Genomic DNA, 21353 nt, shown 5'->3' with positions numbered 1-21353 from the left:
AGCTCATGGTAATTCATATATTTCACCCACATTTTTATTGTCACACATCTAAATGGGATGCAGTGCCTTATTTTCTTTCCTACACAACTTCTGCATTTCTGGTGAATAACAACAACCAAAAAAAAAAAAAAAAAAAAAAAACCGCAGCCCTAAGTGCTATGTTTGAGGCACTGCTTTGATTCAAAGAGAAATTAAGATAGAATGAAATTACTTCTGACTGTGAAACAACTTTCACAATTCTTCACATTGAAGACGCGAGTGTGCCATTAATACCACATGAAGACATTAACAGGAACAATATAGGAATACCAAATATGGGAAGCGTAACATTGATTCAGAATGTGTGAACGTTGTCAAACATGTGATTCCAAGAATGGCTGTTCAGTTTAGCTGTAAAACTTAGAAAAAATGAAGACTAGAGAAATCCTCAAAAGTAAAAGACGCCTAAGAAAGATGGTGAAAATATTTCCATTGACAACGGATGAGAACTGACATTTGTCCATTTTAATAGTACTCCAGTGGTGGTCTGATTTTGTTTTGGATGAGGTGTGGGGAAACATAGATAATAACATTTTGTTTGTTTCTGGGAGGCACCAAGATTTGTCATTATAAAAGGACACCCACGCCATGAAATCTTAAGAGTTAGTTATACTATTTCCAGAGACATTTAAACTAATAGCAAAGTGGAAACCATTTGGTAGAACCCTAAGGAGTAGCCTAGTCCAGTGGTGGCCCTTGAACAGATGCCACTTACCCCACTTTAATTGAGGTAAGATTCCCACCAGACAGTGATAGAGCCAGGGGTTCCTATTTTTAACTAGCAGTAGGCTTTGCCTCTTGGGCACGAATGCCCAGTTCTGGTGGTAAAGAATTTTCCGCAAGATGCAGAGTGGGAGGAAACCAGTTATTTATATTCATGCTTTGAGCTTGAAAGAAAAACAAGAATAGTAAAGAAGGTATCAATGACAAGATGTTTCCTCGCATCAAAATCAAGGTGATGTATGACATCGCTTAGGCACACTTTTGTTGGAGGTTTTATTTAGGATCATTCCCTAGTCACATGTGTGGTCTTGCACACATTTACCCTACCTTTTTTTTCCTTAAGAGAACAGGCAGCCTCTTCATAGTTGCTAGAGAAATGTTTTGAGATAACACAGAGGAAAGGCCCGGTGGAGTGTATTGATGAGCAGGGAGTGCCCAGGACAAGCTTGCTTTTCTATCCCGAGTCAGACTCCATAGAATCAGATTTATACTGAGTTCTTGGCTTGCTAGGTTAAATCTGTTCCTGTACATATATCACTGATTTGTGATTCCGACTGTATTTCTTTTTTCCTTACCTATCCAGCTTAGGACACAGCTAATAGATACATTCTCTTTAGGAAAATTCTCTTTTGGAATTTTATTAGAAACCCATTTGACTTCTAGAGTTGATGAGAGGCAGCTCTGCCTGGGGTATCTTGGGGTTTTTGGAGTGCATCTCCTGGGCTCAGAGTGTATGAATTGTGACCCAGGATAGATCATAAAAATGGATATGATAGACTGAGTGGCACCCATTATGCATGAGATGCCATTGTGTGTGAGGATCATCCTAGGTTTTCCAATTTAAATTAAGACCCAGCCATGTACAGCAATACAACCATCTTCCATTTTTATGCAAAAGGTGTGTGTGATCTAGAGTTGAGGATTGCTTGCTTATAGCAAATAATTACTACCTGCTCTTTAACTTCATTCTAAACCGCAATTTTGATCCTTTAATGTATGTGTTTCAAAGTATCATGGGAAAACTTGCAATCATCATTAAACATACTTGGGGACAATGAATTGCACTGATAAGATAAAAATGATGTGCAAGAATCTGTAAAATGTTTAGCAAGGTTTCGGGAATTCCAGGGCCCGACTTAGAACTTGATCTCTGATCTTTATCTCATGTCATCCAGATTCTGATGCAAGGCAAAAATCCAGGGATAGCTTGGAAGTATGCACTTCCCAAGGCCATAAATGGAACTCAACAGGCTGCCAAGAGAACGCAGCACACCTGGAGTACGGTGCAGTCAGCCTGCTCCGTCTCCTGCGGAGGAGGTAAGTGCTGCCCTGATCCCATCTTCCAAGACTGTCTCTTCTGAAAACAGGTTCTTTCACTCTACGCAGGTTTAACATTGTACGGCATAAATAAACCACCAAAGACCTATCTTTCAGGGGAACCATCACTATGAAAAGCAATTATCATACAGTTCAGGGATTTTCCTGTGCAGCCAGAAACCAGTTCTCACAAAGCTCAAGTCCACCACAACCAAAGCACAGTAGTGGCACATCTCCGGAGGCTGAGCCTGGAGGATAACAAATTTGAGGCTAGCTTGGGCAACTTAGCAAGACCCTGTCTGAAAATCAAAGCTATAAATGGGCTAGGGCTGTAGCTCAGGTTCAATCCCTAGTATCCCCAAAGCCAGAAACGTTGTATATCTGAAACTTCAACAAGCCGTATTTACTTATAAACTTATAAATATAGTTATGTCTCTCTAAATACCCATACAATTTTCAGATTATGGTTCAGTTTCCCCTACTGACTTTACGTTGTGATGAAATTTCCACTGGGGCTTTAGGAGGCAGAAGGAAGATAAGTGAACACACCCATCAGGAAGATGTCTCTGAACCATGGGGACTGTATCATCCTGCAGCCCTCTCCTTGGGGGAAGTCAGCAAACCTCTCAGCAGGGAGATGGGTTAAATGTGAAACCAACAACTCCCAGTTAGTAAGCAGGGAAAAGGCATTTTACTCGGGTATCTGAAATGTCACACATTTTCAGATAAGTCAGTCATCACTTATGCCCTTTGCAGGGGAAAAATGAAATTTCATTTATCAGTCATGAAACCAAAGCATGAAGAGGGTTGGTGGCCCATTTTCTATTAGTGTAAGGACAGTGAGTCTTCCTACAGGGCTCATCCCATAAGGAGCACGATGCCTCTGAGAATGAGACTTTGGAGATAAAATTCTTCTGCCTGTGAAGTCTCCACTTCACATGCTACCTAACAAAGTATGAGGAAATACTTCCCAAACATGCACATTAAATTACTAAAAGGTGATGCATTTTATTAATAGTTAAAGCCAACATGCTCTCAAGGAGAAAAGTAATCCCTATTCTAATTCCTCAGTCAGCCACAGCCAACATTAATACTTTGGTCTATATTGTTCTCTTTTCTCCTGTGTATATACAAATGCGCGTGTCTGATAGTCTCAGGTACATACCATAAATCATTCTGTACTATCGTGTTGATCAGCTGTCATGATAAAGACATATCTTGACACTTGCTCTGTTCTGCTTGGTCTCAGATTGCGAGCAGTTTGTCATATATCTCAAATGTTCTTGGAGAACATTTTCCTTGTCGTCTTAGTATTCCAGGAAGGGCACAGTGCCTTGGGAAAAAGAGAAATTTGATTCATTTTCCATTCAAAGGAGTAAATCCAGGGAGGTGAGGCCAGAGGAGTGTGTTGTGGAGTTCTACCCCTGCCACGATGTAGCAACTCGTTCATGTGATTCATAGACCCTGGTGTGGCCCAGGAATATAAGCAGGTCCAGATGAGTAAGCTCTCTTGAAATGCACCACTAACTCTGGAGAATTCCAGCATGGCTTTGATCTGCGCCCCCCAAAGCCAAACTGCTTCAACCTCAGGAGTAGGACCGACTGCTAATCCTCATAGCTGGAGTGACCTTTTATCATTGCTCAGACTCCATTTTAAGGAAAAGAACCCTGTAAGTGGGTCACAGGAGAGGCAGCTTTTCTGACTTTAAAAGCTAAAATATAAAATTGTCCACACACACAAATGAATGCCTCTGAGGGAAGTTCTGAAATAAACACCAAAACAAAGCAGAGAGATGCCAGTAATACAACACAGCCCTAAATGAGAGGATGAACACGTACACAGAGGTCAGCCTCTTGCGTGCAAGCATATCATACTTTTGTGCACGTATAAAATGATCCATGGCAAAGTAGAGCTTTAGGCTTTCACACCCCATTCACTGGGGTTTTTCTATGAGAAACATTTTCCATTAGACGTGTGCAAAATGAGCTCAAGCTTGCTCGGGTATTTCCCTTTATAGTTGTTCTGGTTTCAAAAAGTGGTATTTATCACTTTATGGCAATAGACTCTACCTTGGTCTTGAAAATTAAGAATCTGCATTAGTAATTATTAAATAAATTAGTAAGGTATAAAGTCTGTTATCTTGGGGATAAATGGAATTCAGATTAGTTGTAGCTGTATCAAAAGGAAGTATTTTCAGCTAGGTGTGGTGGTACAAGCCTGAAGAACACAAGTTCAAACTCACCTAGGCAATTTAGAGACCCAGTGAGACGCCTGCTTCAAAATAAAAGTTAAAAAAACCCAGGGATATAACTCAGTGGATAAGACCTAGGCTTAATCCCTAGTACTGGGGATAAATGTTCTTTATGAAAAGTATTTGTATTTCATATCTTAGAGTATAAGAACATTGGCAGCTCTGAAGCTAAACTTGGAAACCAAATTCAGTTGTTTACTGTAATTTTCACTTTTAACTTCTGATGCTTTACTAGGTTACATAAGCATAAAAGCCATTTGCTTACGAGACCAAAATACTCAAGTCAATTCTTCATTCTGCAATCTAAGAACCAAGCCAGCAACTGAACCCAAAATATGCAATGCTTTCTCCTGCCCAGCCTAGTAAGTCATCTGGAAATGTCTTTTTGTTTATATTGGTGTTCAATGCCTTTATTGTTGGTATAAGATAATGAAAGGCCTACTGTCAGTATTTCTGGTTGAAAGTGATTTAAAAGTAGATGCAGTGCCTAAAAGAAAAGTAGAAAGAAGGAGGAGGAGGAGGAGGAGGAGATTGGAGAATGTGAACTAAAGAATATGAATTTGCATTAGACACTTACTTGACTTTCTTACCATGCAAATGTGGGATGCAAAAGCATCTTCTATTTTTTTTGTTTTGAATACATACTTCTCAGAACTGAACCAAACAGATATTTAAATAATACACAATACTATATTAGTTAAATTTACATGTGGCTGTATGTTTGGCTTTTATAGAAGTTGTCCAAGAACATAAAAATCATAATAGTATGTAGACCATGAAACCCCAGTGCAAATTATACAGTAGCAAGACACAAAATAAAAAGAGATATAAGCCAAATGGCAATTCCCCTGCTGGTAGTGGTCTTAGGGGAGCTCAGTGGGTTTGTTCTTAGATTCATTTTAGCCACACCATTGTTGGACACTAACTTTAATCTCCCAGCCAACTGGAGGCTCTTCTTATGTGATTTATCTTCTGCCAAATGTATTTATATAAACGGGCAGAGTTGCTTTTAAAGCAGGGGTGCATTCACCAATGTTTCAGATCATGTTAATAAGTAGTGCTTGGTTTGTGGTGATGCAATCAGGTTACAAAATCTTTAAATACACAAAAACATTTTTCTTGTAACTAATAGTGTATCTGTCATAATCATTTGGGATTTCAGCTACCCACCAATCCCATATGTGCAATTGTCAACTCAGTTTTTCTTTTAAGACCTGGAACCAGTTTTTATTATGAACACAAAAAGAAGAAAGAAATGGTGGTGAGGGGGCAGAGTTCTATGGGTTCTTTTTCCTTTTTTGCTAAGAAATATATGGATCTCAGAACTATTCCAGGGCTCTAAGGTATAATTTTCAAAAGTGTGCTTGACCTTGTAATGTCCTCATAGGTGGTAGTGGTGATCCTGTGTGTGTGTGTGTGTGTGTGTAGGGAAGGTTGATGTACTTGATTGAAAAGCTGATAATTTCTGATAAGCCTGCTTCCTGTCATTGGTTATTCCAGCCAACCACAGACAGGGACCTCATTTACATATACATCCATGAAAGGATCCACTAGCCTCTTTTGCTGGATTCCAGCACTTAGCTGGAAGTGTTTCTGTTCACACAAGTACCTTTTCACTGTGTTATAGATTTCTTCCCAGAAAGAACACTGCTTCATTCATTTTTCCAAGCCCAGTACCTAGGAGACTCCATGACACTTTGTTTAGATCCCAGTAAATTCAATTGAATGCATTGCTCCAATATTAAAATGTCATGTGTTTCTTCCCATGCAGGAAGCAAGAATGTGTTTCCCAAAACTGCATGTGATTAAACACACACCGTAATTAAGCTGAGCATGTTTGCATTCATTTCAAAATCTATAAAAGGGCAATGGATAAAAGATCCGATTGCCTTTAGTGATTTTTTAAAATGGATCAAAGGGCTTTCATTAGGCAGTTCATCATTCGCAGTAACTGTTTTAGAAGTGATGGTGAAAAGTCTTGGCCTTACCGAGCAGTATTTTCTCTAAAAGTTGGATGCCTGGCGAATGGAGCACATGTAGCAAGTCATGCGCTGGGGGCCAGCAGAGCCGGAAGATCCAGTGTGTTCAGAAGAAGCCCTTCCAGGAGGTGGAGGCCGTGCTGCATTCTCTCTGTCCTGTGAGCACACCCACTCAGGTTCAGGTCTGCAACAGCCACGCCTGCCCCCCAGCATGGAGTCCTGGGCCCTGGTCCCAGGTAAGTGGGGCAGACATGAAGCCAGGGGTCTCACCTGCACTCCCATATAAGACAGGGGAGGTAAAATGCTCCCACTCTTTGTCTTCATAAGAATCGCATTACATTAACACAGAGCCGGGGGTCTCCCTTTACCTAGTGTTTGTTTTTTTTTTAAGTGATTCTTATGAGCCTGGAAGTCTGGGAACCCCGATCCCAGAGCTTAATCCAGAAGTTTAAGTGGGAGCCATTTGGGCAAAGCTAATGAGTACAGCTAGAAAGGGATTGGATGTAACCCTGGAACTGATTTCCCCAAAACAACTAGGATGCAAATATGAAGAATGAGAATAGAAGGGAAAAGTAATTCTTGCTACAACAAGAACAAAATAGCATTATATGGATACAGAGAGGAGCTGGGCATGGAGTTTGCTATTATCACAAACTTCCAATGAAAGTAGTAACATGATAAAATTGGAACAGGCATAGAACTCCCCGTTATTCACGACTTAGAAATTCCCTCTCGAGTAGTTCTCCCCTGGGCAGGTTTGCCTCTGAAAGGCTTTTGTTTTTTATTGTCACAGTGATACAAGACCTTCTGGTAATATAGTGGAACTAAATGTGACTCCCAACCTGCTAGGTACCCAATACTCCAAATTCACGTTCCCCCAAAACCAAAGAATGCTGAGGAACAACAGAGGTTAAGAGCAGGGAATTTTACTGAGAGACAACTGCTGCCTGAGGGCAACAGGAGGGGGGCCAGTAGAGTTAGTAGTGAGCCCACTTTACAGAAGCTTTGTAGAGCAAAATTTTGAGGTGCACACAATGTGGTTACACCTATGATCAATAAGATTATGAGGATAGCTGCTTAAGAACATTGATCTAGTGGGAAGCAGGTCACATACCAAGTGTGCATGGAAGAACAACTTTTCAAAAAGAGATGATGGGTCTTGGGGTCTTGGTCACCCACTGAGGTGATAAAAGTTTATCTAGACTTCATCGAACCAGGTGTTATCACATCTCTTGTGGGGAGGCAGCTAGGCCTGGTTATTCCTTCTTTATCTTGAGGCCTGGTCTCCAACAGGTGTGCCTCCAGCCACGGTTGTATTGTGTTTTCTTTTGTATTGATTCCCTCAAGGGCTCAGCCCTGTCTGCCTATAGTATTTCTACCTAATTCAGCTGTCTGTAATAACAGCATGGAGGGGGATGGGAGCTACTGGATCTGGCGTGTGCAGAGGCAAATGTCCTACAAAGCACAGGACAGCTGCCTGCAAGAAGGAATAAACGTCAGGGCTTTCCCACTACAGTACCTCCACATCTCACACCAATCTCTGCTGACCAGAAGTGGTCAGTTCCGAGGAGCCCAAAACTGCAGAAGCTTTGGCACCAGAACTGTGAAGCCAGGTAGCAGCCACGAGTCATCTGCCCTGCTTCTTTCAGAGTACATTATATCCTGGAGGATGCAGATTTCTTAGGGTCAGCCGTGCAGGGCAGCTGCCCCAGCAGAGGTCACAAGAGGGCTTGTATTGATGCTCTGACTATACCTGATATAGGTCAGGGCCAGGAGTATGAAAGAGCATCTTTGAGAATGCTCAGGATTTTATTTTATTTTTTTCCAAATAAGAATATATTCCCTTATAGCTAAGGGTAAGTCTGTTGTTGTCTTTTCTGTTTTGCTGTTGGGAATTATAAAGAGGTGATTTAAAGTATTATTTGAGCCAAATCTGTATGGTGGTCTTGAAGGAAAGAAAATGAAGACTGGCAGCTTTCAAACAAATCTTTAAAAAATTTTTCCATTCCAAAAGAAGAGCTGCCAACCTCCAATGAGAATTTTTTTCAAGAAGTAATCTTGGCTGTGCTTTAAGGGTGAGATGTGTAGCAGGTCATTTCCCAGGTCTGGCAGCCGTAACTCTGTTCCTTAGCTATGTACAGACTGGTCCTGGTGCCTGGGCGCTGATTCTCTGAGGAGGGAGATAGCGGAGATCTCTTAAGGGATGGAGGACTGTGTGCTACAACCTCCTATGGAAAGCCTCATGTGTGTCTTGTTGCTAGTATGTGCCAATCATCACCTCCCTTAAAAATGGGAAGACTGAATTCACACTGGTCCTCAGAGCTAGCTGAGAACCCTGCCCCAGCTGGCTGTGTGTTGATGGAAGCCACACAGGTCATGGCCCTTCTTGTAAATGCCAAGTTGGTGACACATCCCTTGAGAAACCCAAGCCTGGAGCTTGTCTTTTATATGACCTTGACAAGTTTGTAGCCAGTCCTCTGTAAGCGAGGAGAATCTTTGCTGCCTAATCCATTGCACGGAATTCTTCTAAAGCTCAGCAATATGAGAGTTGGAGAGTTAGTTGCCCACAGGGTACATTTGTGTTATGTAAATTTATTTACAAACATTTGACATGTCCTCTCCCGATAGTCAGTAGTTGCAGAGTGCCCAGAGAGAGCCATTGCTGGGTGTGAGAGCCTAAGTCCCTGAAACTGTTTCCAGAACTATCCAGCTAGCATTGTTCCTGCTATGCCTGTTCACACTCTGTAGGGACACACATTCCTGCTCTCATTGTCCCTGCTGGAGATGAGCACCATCCTCATTAGCCCTGACCCACACTGCTTTTCCCATGCATAGGCCAAGTCCCATTTTCCTAATTGCTCCCATGTGTGCTTGTCATGCGTGCAGCCCTCTGCCTCATGACTTCTCCAGTGCATCCTCAGACTGAGGGTGACACTGTGACCACCAGGCATAGAAGAGGGTAAAGGCTTATCATGACAGGTTGCACGCAGTCTTTCCTGGGCCCCTAGGTAGACCTCTTCTCCTTCAGAGAACTTCTTTGGGAATGTTGTTCAATATTTTAAAAGAACTGAAAATATCTCATCAGTACATTTTCAGCAGTCATCTGAAACAGCATGCAAATAGCATTTCTTCTCCTCTGCAAGTGTTCCAAGACCTGTGGACGTGGAGTGAGGCGGCGTGAGGTTGTGTGCAAGAGTTCTGCCACAGAGATCCTCCCTGAGAGCTGGTGCAGCAGCAGCCCCAGACCTGAGACACAGGAGGGCTGTGTGCTGGGACGGTGCCCTAAGAACAACCGGCTACAGTGGATTACTTCTTCATGGAGTGAGGTAAGAGTTAAGTTTTGTTTTGTTTTCTCAGATCAACTCCCACCAGCCAGGTACCACCAACCAGCTTCCTTTCCTGTTGCGCACAAATACCAGGGTCTTTCTCGTGGCTGGTTCTTTACCTCTGATTTGTTCAGCAGACAAGTCTGTGCCTTGGTTATAAGACTTCAGAAAGCACGTATAGAGAAATGTTTCGGCATGCAAAATGTGGGCAAAGTTGGTGATCTTCTGGGAAAGTCCAGAGTGCTTTAGAGTCATATTTGAGGAAAGATGCTCATTAGGAGAGACTCCAGGGAGCAGGAGCCCATCTAGGAGGCTGGGGGAAGGTTGTTCCTTACACAGGGTGCAAACTTACATGAGGAAAAGGTGGTGGGGGAAACTTCTGGAAACAGACTGTAAGGTGGCAGGTGATAGGCTAGAAATACCCTATACGCTTGGAGGAGCCACCTGAAATTTTAAAGGAAGCATGGAACAATCACGAGCAGGGGAAAGAAGGGCAAAGCATTCAAACCCCAGGCAGGGAAGGACTTTGGGTAGATGTGGCCACAGCGATGCTTGGAGAGAAGATAGGTCTCTGAGTCCCTGGATTTTGTTCTTTCAGGCATCTGTCAGGGAGCAGGGAGGGATGATGTCTTCTAGTTCCAGGCTTGGGAAACTTCTTTGCATTTACAGACATAAGAAAAAGGACCTAAATCAGTATATCATGGTGCCCCGAGAGGTCTCTGCTCTCCCAGTGTTTACAGTCTGGTACAGAACACAGGCACCAAGAAAGGGAAAAATATCAATAATGGGATGATGAGGTCCAGGAAACAGGGCTTCTCTCCCTCCCCCACTGGCTCCATTCAGAAACTGCCTTTTTACTCATGATGTGCGTAGGTCCACATCATGAATGTGATCTAGCAACGTGCTCCTCTGTCTCACCCATTTTCTTTAAAAGACGTTCTAAGCTAATGACTAAATCTATGTGTTTGGACAGACCTGGTGTGGAATCCAGCCCAGCTTGGCTTTCCTCACCTTCACCATGCACCAGTTCTCACGCCCCCCTTGGAGAGCTGAAACTCACGATCACTATTGACATCGTGTAGCATATTTACAACAATACCAATTTTCTAGATTGACTGTCTTCCTCAATTCTCCTTACATTCTCCTATAATTTTGTTTAAAATACTTTTTTAAAAGACACGTTTTCTCAGTTATTTCATTAGCCTCCTGTCCTCCTTTGCCAGCCACAATGCAGCAGTAGATGATTTTTGTCTGTGTGCATCTTTCGGCAGAGATAGATCTGTTAAATTGTGATTGTTGCTACTCAGCTGTCAGTAAGCATTTTCTGCCCTTGGCTCAAATTCCTCCCACCTCAGAGAGGCTTCGGGGTGGCCCTGGATATCTGAATCCCAAGCTGTATCCTTTCTCCTGACCCTTCCTGGTTTTGTGACTTTGGGAAAAGTCTCCGCGCTTTCCCAGGCCTACCACAGTGTGACAGAAGTGGCAGCAGGACCTTCAGCAGAGTTGACCTTGTTGTTGGGGACGCTTACACCTCCGTTCTTGGCTTGCAGTGTTCTGCAACCTGTGGCTTGGGTATGAGGAGGAGAGAAATGAAATGCAGTGAGAAGACCTTCGAGGGAAAGCTCATCACTTTCCCAGAGCGGAGATGCCGCAATATTAAGAAACCCAACCTGAACTTGGAGGAAACGTGCAACCACAGGGCTTGTCCTGTGTACGATGTGGCAGCGGGATGGTACACGTCCCCATGGCAACAGGTAGGTGCATGCAGATTTAGGAGGTTGATATTCAAGTGAGATGCAGAAAATAAATGGGGAGCCCACCAAGGATTGCTCTTGGTGCTTGGACAGTTGTGTAAATTTAAAGAGCTTGTGTTCTTTGGCCACTCCATCAGCTGTTGTGTACACCTTAGTTTTCCCAGCTGGAAATTTGAAACAGTAATGTTACACAGCATTGGGAGTTTTTTTCATACGCAAGTGAGGTAATGGCTATAAAGCACTTAGCACCAAAACTGTCAGGTTCTGCTAATGTTGCTGCTGCTCCTAAAAGCATTTTCGAAATGCTGCTCAAAATCTCTGCTCATTCGGTCCTTAATCATGGTCCTGAACAATACTGTAACACTAACATTTCCAAACCATTTCTATGTACTCTGGTATTATGCATACATTTTCTCATTTAATTCTTGAAATAACCCTCTCAGTATGTAGAGCTGTGCCTATTTTGGGGCTAAGACAGGTCAGAATGTTAGGCAATTCAAGCCAAAAGCACCAATGTTGCGGCTCATTGGATGTTTGAGAAAACCTGAATGGAACTTTGGTTCCTATGGATTAGGATTGGTGTATGCCCCCAAGTTGGAGGAACAGCTTGTCCTATCTTGTGGCTGTCCTTGTGACATTCCTACCAACGTGTGATGCATAGCTCTTCAAGCACTGAATGAGGAAAGCGGCCAAGAGAATCAGCGTGATTGAATACTTCCAATTGGCTAGGCGCTGCACATATGGTTACAGGTTTCAAGTTTCTATAATGCTGCTCGTGTAACACATTTGGCAATTAGTTCTTACAAGGAATTAGAGCCATGGTCAGCAAACAATTGCCAGGAAGCCAGATCAGCGCTCCACCTCCTGTTTTTGTCCATACGCTTTTCTGGCAGTGTGGCCATGCTTGTCCACTTTAATGCTAGCTACAGCTGCAACAAGGCAGCCTTGAGTCGATGCGAGAGATCAGGTGCCCCTAAAGTCAAGCGTTCACTAGCTCACCCATTACAGATGATGATCTGAGGACAATCATGCAGTGATCCTTAAATGTTGGGCTGATTCCAAAATTCATACTCTTTCCACCCCAAGTTACTTTTTCTTCCTCCTATATACATAGCAAACCGGATAATGGAGCTGCTTCAAAAATAAAAACATGCTAAATTTTTAAGGCAAATTCATTTGAAAAGCTGCATATTCCCTGATACTTTTCTTTTTTCTAGGTAGACATGTGAAATGTTTACTGTCTTTGGAATTTTTTTCCACCCCTGGACATTGAAATCATTGATTTTTAGTGATTTAGTGACCCACTCCCCTATGCCAATTCAAAATTTGGCATGGGCACCAAAGGCACAATTCCAGTGTCTCAGATTATCATTCCTTTTAAAGCAATCCCCAGCCACCATCACATCTGCAGAGATTATCTGGAATTCTTTAAATAGCAAGCTCTGGGGCTGGGGATTTAGCTCAGCGGCATAAAGCGTCTGCCTTGCAAGCAGGCAGTCGTGAGTTCGATCCCTGGTACCAATAAAAACAAAAAAGACAAAAAAATAATAATAATAAATACATAAATAGCAAGCTCCGTTCCCTACATGTGTCTGCATTGGCTTCTGCCTTCTTGGGCTGCTTCTGGATCCTCTCCTCTTTATGAATCACTGAACAGGTGACCTGCTCTCAGGCTCCATAGCATTGGCCTAAGACATTTCTAATCAGATCAAAAGGCTCACATGGGTTACAATGACTGACAAGCCTGTGCCTGCCTCCAGACAATCTGCTGCAATGGCAGACACCTTGGTAATGTCAAAGTAAGCCTGTTATTTGGTGTCGCTCACCTCAGGAAGGACGTCATCCCGCAGCGCATCCTGAACTCTTTTCTCTCTCTGCAGTGCACGGTGACCTGCGGGGGAGGTGTGCAGACCCGCTCAGTCCACTGTGTGCAGCAGGGCCGCCCCTCCTCCAGCTGCCTGCACCGCCAGAAGCCCCCAGTGCTCCGCGCCTGTAACACCAACTTCTGTCCAGCTCTGGAAAAGAGAGGTAAGGGCCCCAGGCCCAAGTCAGCTTCACTGCTCCTCAGGGGATGAGTCTACAGGAAGATGCTCCCTAGATTTGTTCAAGGAAGAACTTGGGAGGCAGTTACCGTCAAAAGCGATCAGGTTTGCAAGGGTCTGAAAGGAACGTTTAATTTTAGAAACGCAGCCATTTGTTCTTTGAAAGTGAGAAAAGGTCTTCTTTGCAAATCCTTTTTTTTATTAGATACTTTGTTAAATCTGAAAAGAGTAGTGACCTTGTGACAGTTTATGCAGACTGGTGGAAATAGTGAACAATAGCTGCCATCAAAGAGCTGACACTTCAGGGTACAGTCAGTTATAACAAATATATATTGGACTGGGAGACACTCTGCATTTTAAAATCAATTGACACTTCACTGAATTTCCTGTGTCAGAATAAACTGTACTGCACTATACTAGTCCAACTCATTTTTGAGTAACTCAGCAAAGACTAGGAAATAGCACAGCTTTTCCAAGGCTGTGCAGTATCTCACCCTGCTTCTTCTAGTTTGTGGTGACTCTGATCCACGTCTGTTACTCAGAGGCTCTGCGCTGTCTGCATCTCTTCCCATCCCTCCATTGTTGATTTTCTTTCTCAGCTTTAGGGTCGAGGCATCAATTTTCCCTCTTTCTCTTTATGTTGTCTGAGGATGGCAAAGAGGAATACATGGGATATAGCAATTGCTGAAAGCTAGATCTTCTCTAGACACTGCAGGAATTCTATGAGGAAGACATGTATGTCTTTGAGCAGAAGGGCACTTTCACCCTCTCCCCCATCTCTTTTCATCAGTCACTTCTCACTTCCATCCTGCACTGAGGAACTTAGACTATCCATGGACAAAGGCTCAGCCTGGAAGAAATCAGGGAGAACAGAGGCCAACCATGGGAGCTTCTCCTGGGAAGGAGTGTAACTGGAAAGAGAGGAGGTACATGTGAGGGCCAAGATGCTAGGCAAGCCACCAGTCCTGGGTCCACTCAGTGTCTAATATGTCACAAGTCTTCAGTGGGTGTTCTGAGTTTAATGGATACATGCACAAAAGTGTGATAAATGGTGTGTAAAATCCTGTGGGATCCTTTGCTTCAGTCAATAGCATCTCATATACACCCCCAGGGGATGCTCTTAGAGATCAAAAATGCAGCCCAGAAGAACGAAGATAGACCACCATGCATAAGTGGTGGGGTATTAGCAGTGTGGCCCTAGAGGTCAGCTCTACCTGTGTTGCAGGAATGGAGGTGATTCACAGGGAGAACATGGCAATGTGCCTTTCAGAAAATAAGGTCTCCATGAGAAAGGTAGAGAAAGAAGACACATATTAGCCAAAGGTGCAACATGTAGTTTACTGAAGGTGGGGAATATTTTTCCCCTATTCCTATCCCAAGGATAGGGAGAATCACATGCCTAAACTATCACTCGGCAGATGAGACCACTTTTGTTACAGTGCATTTGGTGCTTTTACTAACCAGCAGTGAGCACAGATTCAGTTCTTTCAATCATCTCTGATACCCAGCCCCCAGAGGATTATAGTCAGATGGAAGTTTCCAGCCATTACAGCAACTCAAATTGGACACTGGGAAGACCTTCCCACCAGGGTTGGCACCATCTCATCATCCCAATTTCTAACCAAGCAGTTTTCCATCCTCCAGGACCCCTCCTGTGCAGAGAGACAGTCAGGGGCCTTCATCCTGTACTGTCATCACTGTGGAATGGGACCTGGAGGTCTTGATAGGATCTCCACATGGGGCCACCATCCCTAGACTTTGCTTTATACATATTTATGCGAAACCACTCAGCCTTGTCTGCCACAGTGCGTTATATCTAGCCATTTGTGTCTTCCGTAATGAATCTTGGCTGCAGAGGAGCGAGATCAAATAAGGGCAATAGTCAAGGAACGCCACATCTTGGGTTGGGCAGCAGCTTATGGCCAAAGGAAAAAGCACTCTGAAATCATGAAAATAGATTTGAATTTATATCCTGGTACTAACTAGCCATGCAACATTGGTCAAATTTTTATAAAATGAAAATAATAGTTACCTTGAAAGATTATTATAATTCAGTTTCTCTTACTTAGCACCTTCATAACAAATACTTTTGGTGTTTCTAGATGGAAATAGACAACAAGGCAACTAATTAACATTAGCAGATGATAAAGCAGCAGGAAATAAAACAGTGTTCAGAAAGAATGACTGGGGAGAGGGAGGTGGGAAAACTACGGATAATGATAATACAGTAAGAGAGGAAGGTGCACGGGGTGTATACCTGAAGGGCAGGAATATACAACGCGAAGAAATAGTGATATGCTTGAAATACACTGAACAAGGTGATCTGTGGATGGAGAGGTTCAGACTTAAGCCTGCATAGGATGGAAGCCAATGGGGTACATGGTGCTGTAGGATCTGGCTTGGGGGAAGGTCATTGGTAGTTATATCACTATGAGTTCAGGCTGCCTGCAGCAAAAGGAGAATTTGTCTGCCCTTTAGCAGACTGCAGGATCCTAGTGACAGATGGAGAGGGTGCCACTAGCAGGGATGATTAGAAACTGGGTGAACTTTGAAGACTGAACCAATGATATTGTAGCTAGTGCATGTTTGCATGTAAGATATGAGATAAAGAAGGACTCGATGGTCCTCCCACCCAGTATACACTGGATGCATAGCAGGCACATAATTAGCTGTTAGTATTTAAACTATCTACCTCAATGACATCCTGCTACACCTTGCTTCTGCTTTCTGGCTTACATGAGCAGCCAGGTACCTGCAAAAACCCCTCTCTTATCTCAAGAGGGGTGAGTATTGATTAAAACAGTGAAGCTGACACATGGTTGGAGTTTACTTTCCTCTACTTCCATTTTGTCAGTAAAATAATCTCTGCACTCTCAAAGAAACTTAGGTGCCTCTAATTGATTAAGGTATCAGACACTGCACCAATACAGCTTAGCCGGATCTTTTTCCTGGTGTCTAAATTGTGTCTACAGCTTAGCCGGATCTTTTTCCTGGTGTCTAAATTGTGTCTGTAGCTCCTCCTGGCGCCCGTCCCACCCCCATAAGAATGCGCATTTCAGAGAATGTGACTGTTATTTCAGATACTCAAAACTCTTACAACTTTTAGGATTTCCCTGCTTTCTGATATCCTTTACTAAACCTGCCAGCAAATTCTCTAAATTCTACCTTTCAGTCATATCCAGGAGTGACTGGAAACAGAATAACAACTCCACTTCATCATTATACCCACGTTGAGATTTGGCATGGTTTGAATTGGTTATCGTAGCCATAATAGGTACAAGCAATTTAATTTATTGAGAAACTATGTCATCACGAACACGAGTTGGGGCTGTGCAGGGAGGGTTGGTTTGTTTCACAGTCAGAAGCAATTTAAGACTGGGGCAGAAATGGAAGAAAATTCCAGTTATCAATGAGAATGTTTAACAGATATCCTAAGTATTTTCAAAGTGAAAAATTCACTTTAAATATATGGGATAATTATGGGCCCCTCGCCTATAAAGATACATTTATGTTGATATGAAGGAAAGTTTATACCTGCAATTGCACACGGGTTCCTCTCCCAGGGCTCTGCTGAGACTCCCAGATACACACTGCTTTGCTTCTGATGGATCTTCAGAGCTCGTTTTCTTTAAATAGCTAATGAAATTAGAAAGGAAAGATATAAAGGCACCTTTTCTGCAGACTGATTAGGAGATGGTTGTAGCTGCCTCCTGTCCAAGTGATTTCTAGTATATTAGTCTCCCAGCTCGCCATTGACCAGCAGTAATTTTCAGAAATGCAGATCTGCAGCCCTCACTGGAGATCTGACTGTGAAGCTGAGGTTCTGAATGTGGACCAGGGGAGCTCTAAACTGCTCTTCTAGGGTGCTGCCCTCCACCACTCAAGTCTATGGTGGCTTGCAGGGTACCATTGCTCCCTTACTGAATGTGACTTAACATCTAATTTTTTTCCCTAGATTTTGCTGATGGTCACAGTCCCTTTTGGTATCTTAATCTTACACCTGTCTTATTCCAACATACAGAAGACCCAAAGCATTTGTCTTAAGATGCAGGGCCAGGGATTTAGCAAAAAGAGGCAAGTCTATGACAGACAGGTGGGGGAGCCCTGGCTGACACACTAAGCTAACTGTATTGTCTCATTTTAGAGGATCCATCCTGCGTAGATTTCTTCAGCTGGTGCCACCTGGTTCCTCAGCACGGTGTCTGCAATCACAAATTTTACGGGAAACAGTGCTGCAAGTCCTGCACGAGGAAGAACTGAACTTGGTGACACCCCAGTAGTCCAGGGTCAGGGTTCTATCTTTGAGCCTCCAGAGAGACCAGACCCCTTTGATCCTAGGCTGAGCACCGTGACCCTTTGTGAGGTGCTACAGGGTCTGCGGTGCACACAGGCTGATGCCAGGCTCCCTAATGGCACCTGGAGCACGAGGTACTCTGAAGCACTTGAATAGAAGCAGCGACAAATCTGACTTAGAAATAATAAGAGGAAACTTCAATTTGCACTGTTACACAGAAGTGAGATGTCCCACTGAGCTACATTGATTTGTAATTTGACGAATTGAGACCAGCCCCTTGCCCATTCTTGGAACGTCAAAGGATTCAGTGGCAAAGACATCTAGACATGGTTTTTTTTTTTAAAGGTCCTTTAAAACTTGGGGTCTTGTGAACTATAGATGGAACACCAGTCAGAGGTTGCTTTTGCTTGGAGTTTACAGTTTGACCGAAACTGTGAACACCCAAATCAGGACTTACAGCAGAAGATACATGGTGCTCACAATTGTGCTTGCTGCTGGACTGGCAAGCTCTCTGTTATGTTTATTTAGAGAGAGAGAGTGTGTGTGTGTGTGCGCGCATGTGTGTGTGTTATCGTTGTTGATGATGAAAATATATTCTGCTTACAGAGCGTCTCCAAGACTAAAGTTAACAATTTGAAAAGCATTCCAAGGAATATGTTAAAGAAAACTACGGATTATTTAAGATCATCATGTAACTGAAATTCACACTGGGTGGGGGGAATTTCATAAAAGATGCATATTGATGGCCTTCATATGATACCAATCTCATCACTTTTGGTGCTTTGCTGAATCACATGGAGGCAGCCTGGTGCCTGCTGTTAGAAATGAGAATTGGTGATTTATTCATTTCTGGTAAAAACCTAGGAAGAACTAAGTGGCAAAATAACCATATGGAGGAGAGAAAACCATCATTTCTCATGGCCCCTACGGATTACCATCCTTCTGGGAAATTAAAGCCTGTTTGTGGCTTTTTCCTACCAACAGTTAAGTTTAAATTTGCCCTAGGATTTAGTTAAGGAAAAAAAAAAGTGAAGAGAAAAATCCATCTATCTTTCCACTACATTAATAATAATAAATTACAATATACCATGACCCTTCAGTGAATAGGAGTATTTTACAGTGTTTCAAATGATATTTTCAGTCATCAGCCAACTGCTGATAGGTATTAATGAGCTAAAAAAAAAAAGTCCTCAATTGAAAAAACACCACAGTATTTTACCAAAACCAAAGTATGTTACAAGGCAGTCCTGTAAGTTTTTGAGCAGTGGTTTATAAAGGGTGTATTTGTAAAATGCTACTCTATTCCTCAACTTGTTTGATGACTGTAACCCAATTTTACTGCTTTAAAATATCTCAATTCAGACAGAGCTCAGCCATCTCAGCAGAACCAACCAGACAGTGGTTTGTTAAATTTAGCAGCGTCTAAATTTAGCTGCATCCTTTGTCCCCATGGTAACTAAAACCACAAATTCTTGAATCTCACAAAAATAATGATTAGCAGCTTTTCTCAACCTAGCCATGTTTATCGTGAGGAAAAAAAATGGTTTCCCAGCACCACATCCTTGCCCTCTGAAAAATGGCAAGTTATTTGTGTCTTTATATAATTATCATTTTATTTTATGGAAAAGTTAATTTATTAATAGCCTATTATGTGTTCTCACTTGCTTCTCTGAGTAAGTGGTATTAATTCTGAGGGAAAATGTTGAATAAAAACCATGGATTATAGAGAAAATTCAAAATATATGTGTAATATTTAATTATTTTATAAGTTTTATAATAAAGAATTCTGTTTCTTTACCTTTGAAACTTGTTTTGTTCTTGAACAAGTTAGTGGGAAGTCAGTTATTTTATAGGTAATTTAAGTCTTGTTCAGGAATCTCAGAAAGAAACTTGAGAAGAAAAAAAGATGCAATAATGATTTTTCCCCACTTTATGTAGGAGGAAACGGGAAGCTCTTAAATTCTGAGATGGAACAGATGATATGTTTACCATGTTGAGATACTGAATCATTTTGTTCTATTGAAACAGGATCATAAGCATTTGGAAATCATCTAATATAAAATACCATAATTGTTTTATTTAAAAGGCATTTTGCTAATTTTTTTTTTTTTTTTTGCAAAAACGGGAAGGGAAAGATGGGATGGGACAGGAAAGTGGGAATAAAGAAAAAAAACTTAAGTGCAGTTTAAGTTTTTCAAATTTTAAATTATCAGATCCATGGAGACTAAAAACTAAGCAAAAGTAAATGCAAGTGGTCTAAATACACAGGATTTTCCCTGACACTTGTGGTCTCACCTTGCACACCCAGTCATGTGCATCTCTCTAAAATATGTTAATAGAATTTTATATGCATTATTGCTACTGAGAAAATTATGGTTAGAATATAAAATGGAACAGATGTCAGGAAAACAAAAAGGTATCTCTATATCTTTTGGTAATAAAGTTTCACCAGAACCAACTCCGTTCTTGGAGATAACACATGCCAGGTACTATGCTAAGTCTTACGTATGTTATCTCATTTAATTCACAACCAGTTAGCAAAATAGCCTTCCTCTTTGGCCACAAAAGAGGATCCTGGGATTTAGAAAGAGAATTCTGGGATTTGGCCCGAGGACAAATGGTTGAGATGGGGTTAGGACTCAAACCCAGGCCCACTGGGGTTCTCCTGTCACTGCCTTCCATTATCTTGGCAGAGATAAAGAATGTGTGGACCATCAAACTCTTAGGACACTTGAGATGCATGTGAATAGAGCTGGCAATAATGATTTAACAGTGATGAAGTCTGGGCAGAACTGGGAACCTAAGGGAGGCACTAAATTTCCACAAAAGCTACAGAAAGACTTGTTGCCTTAATTTCTACATCTTGTTTTTTGCTCATAACTGGTTTTCTCTGAGGTGTTAGTATTTCCTGAGCAGCAGTGTCTGCAGTCTGCAACCCCAAATCCGTTAGGATGGAGAGAAGATACACAGTAATGCACTGGAATGGGTTCATTTTGCTAACCACAGGGAAACAGGATTCCCCGCAGGGTGCATTGTTCAAGGAAAGGCTTATGGAATTAAGAGAGTAGAACACATTATGACTAATGGGATGAATTTTAAAAGTCCATTTCTTTTTGTATATAGTTTTACCTTTAGATGCTGTGCTTCGTTTGCCTCATCTTTCCCCCAAGATTTTATTTCCTTGAATACCTCTGCAGTCTTCACTGACGCTAAGGCTCTAGTCATCTACTTTTTAGAAGTTACTGCTGGTTCTGGGAGGTGACTGTTATGTGTTCCTCCTCCACAGAGGTCATAGGCTCCTGTGAAGCCAGGAGATAGGGTAAACTACACATCCAGGCCCAAATGAGCTAGCACAGCACAGTATACCATCAAAGCCTGGGGAAATGCAAAAGACAAAGAACGAGCCCTTAACCCAATAGAAGAATCACCGGAGGAAGAGAAATGCTAACAAAACAGTTTGTCTGGCCTACCTGAAGCCAGGAATGTCCCTGCGTTCTCTCATGGACACTGGTACCAAAGCCTGGATAAAACGCTAATGGGCCTAAACATCCATGGTATCCGCCTTGTGGAACACCCCTCTCACTGGCCGAGAGCTGCTTTTACTCTTTCTAATAAACACATATTCAG

The 21353-nt window shown here is 42.3% G+C and overlaps 1 protein-coding gene across 6 annotated transcripts in view; it reads left to right on the top strand.

Annotated features, from left to right (window-relative positions):
- Adamts18 (ADAM metallopeptidase with thrombospondin type 1 motif 18) overlaps positions 1–19532 on the top strand; it is a 128001-nt gene extending 108469 nt beyond the window's left edge. For all 6 annotated transcript variants that reach the window (XM_063247696.1, XM_063247697.1, XM_063247694.1 and 3 more), the window contains 7 exons: positions 1938–2079; positions 4567–4693; positions 6342–6546; positions 9454–9636; positions 11187–11390; positions 13271–13418; positions 17577–19532. In XM_063247696.1, the coding sequence (XP_063103766.1) occupies positions 1938–2079; positions 4567–4693; positions 6342–6546; positions 9454–9636; positions 11187–11390; positions 13271–13418; positions 17577–17692 (1125 nt within the window). In that variant the 3' untranslated portion in view covers positions 17693–19532. The remainder of the gene's footprint in view (positions 1–1937; positions 2080–4566; positions 4694–6341; positions 6547–9453; positions 9637–11186; positions 11391–13270; positions 13419–17576) is intronic.
- Positions 19533–21353: the final 1821 nt, after the last annotated feature.

This window comes from Cavia porcellus, unplaced genomic scaffold (assembly GCF_034190915.1).
Source record: "Cavia porcellus strain 051 isolate PalLab524CR breed Dunkin Hartley unplaced genomic scaffold, mCavPor4.1 scaffold_4, whole genome shotgun sequence".
NCBI lineage: Eukaryota > Metazoa > Chordata > Mammalia > Rodentia > Caviidae > Cavia > Cavia porcellus.
The sequence above is the reverse complement of the archived record's forward strand: the minus strand, read 5'-3'. Positions and strand labels throughout refer to the sequence as shown.